At 24.0% G+C, this 918-nt stretch overlaps 1 protein-coding gene across 1 annotated transcript; it reads left to right on the plus strand.

The window, feature by feature from the left end:
- Positions 1-119: 119 nt before the first annotated feature.
- PGO_004330 (hypothetical protein) lies at positions 120-854 on the plus strand (the record flags this gene model as incomplete). The annotated part of the gene is made up of 1 exon (XM_028691462.1): positions 120-854. The coding sequence occupies one exon, from the start codon at positions 120-122 to the stop codon at positions 852-854; it is 735 nt and encodes a 244-aa protein (XP_028547263.1).
- Positions 855-918: the final 64 nt, after the last annotated feature.

The following is a 918-nucleotide window of genomic DNA, read 5'->3' on the forward strand; positions in this document are numbered from 1 at the left end:
ATATATATATATATATTTATACAGTATTTATTTTATATTTCTTATATAAGACACAGGAAATACTTAATAATTTATTACCTTCATATATATATTATCGAAATTTAAATGATTGTGGAGAGATGGGATTGCCGGATCATTGTATCGAAATAATTAATGGTATGGAAGATATAGAGAATTTTAAGGATATTTGCTTGGATATCACAGGAGCTAAGGAATATTTAGAATTAAGCCTTAAAGATAACGTAGATAACAAAAATTGTATCCAATTTATGTTGTGGATGTATGATTATGTTATAAAAAATCTTAACGATAATAGTAATTACACAAAATCAAAACGAGTTATTAAACAAATTAAAAGCATTTGGTCTAAATATTCAAAATGGAGTAGTTGTGATATTCTAAAATTTATTGATAGCGACAATAATTTTGAAAAACTTAAATATGCATATGATTATTATTTAGATTATGATACCATTAAAAATCAGCTAAGTATTAATAATTTTAAATGTACTGAAAATGTTACTCATTACATTAATAAAATTGTTTTGTTTTATAAACAAGCAAAAGAAGAATGCAATGATAGTTCAAAAAAATATTGTAATGAATTACAAGATATATTCAATGAGTCTTTTAGTAAAAACTTATCAGGATTAAAATGCAATGAAGGAAATGCTAAGGAAATGCATGCAATCAGAGCAGAAAGCTACAATATTCAACAGGAATCACATGAACAGAATCATCATGGTCCATATCCAAATAATATATATAAAGCAATCATAGGACCTATATTTCCAATATTAGTGAGTGCACTAGTATTCCCAATTTTGTATAAGGTAATTATAAACATGTTGTAGAAATCTGAAAAATTACTCTTTATATTATTACACATTATCCTTCATGAAAAATATATTTATATAA

Source organism: Plasmodium gonderi, assembly GCF_002157705.1.
Source record: "Plasmodium gonderi DNA, contig: Pgo-contig_790, whole genome shotgun sequence".
Lineage (NCBI taxonomy): Eukaryota > Apicomplexa > Aconoidasida > Haemosporida > Plasmodiidae > Plasmodium > Plasmodium gonderi.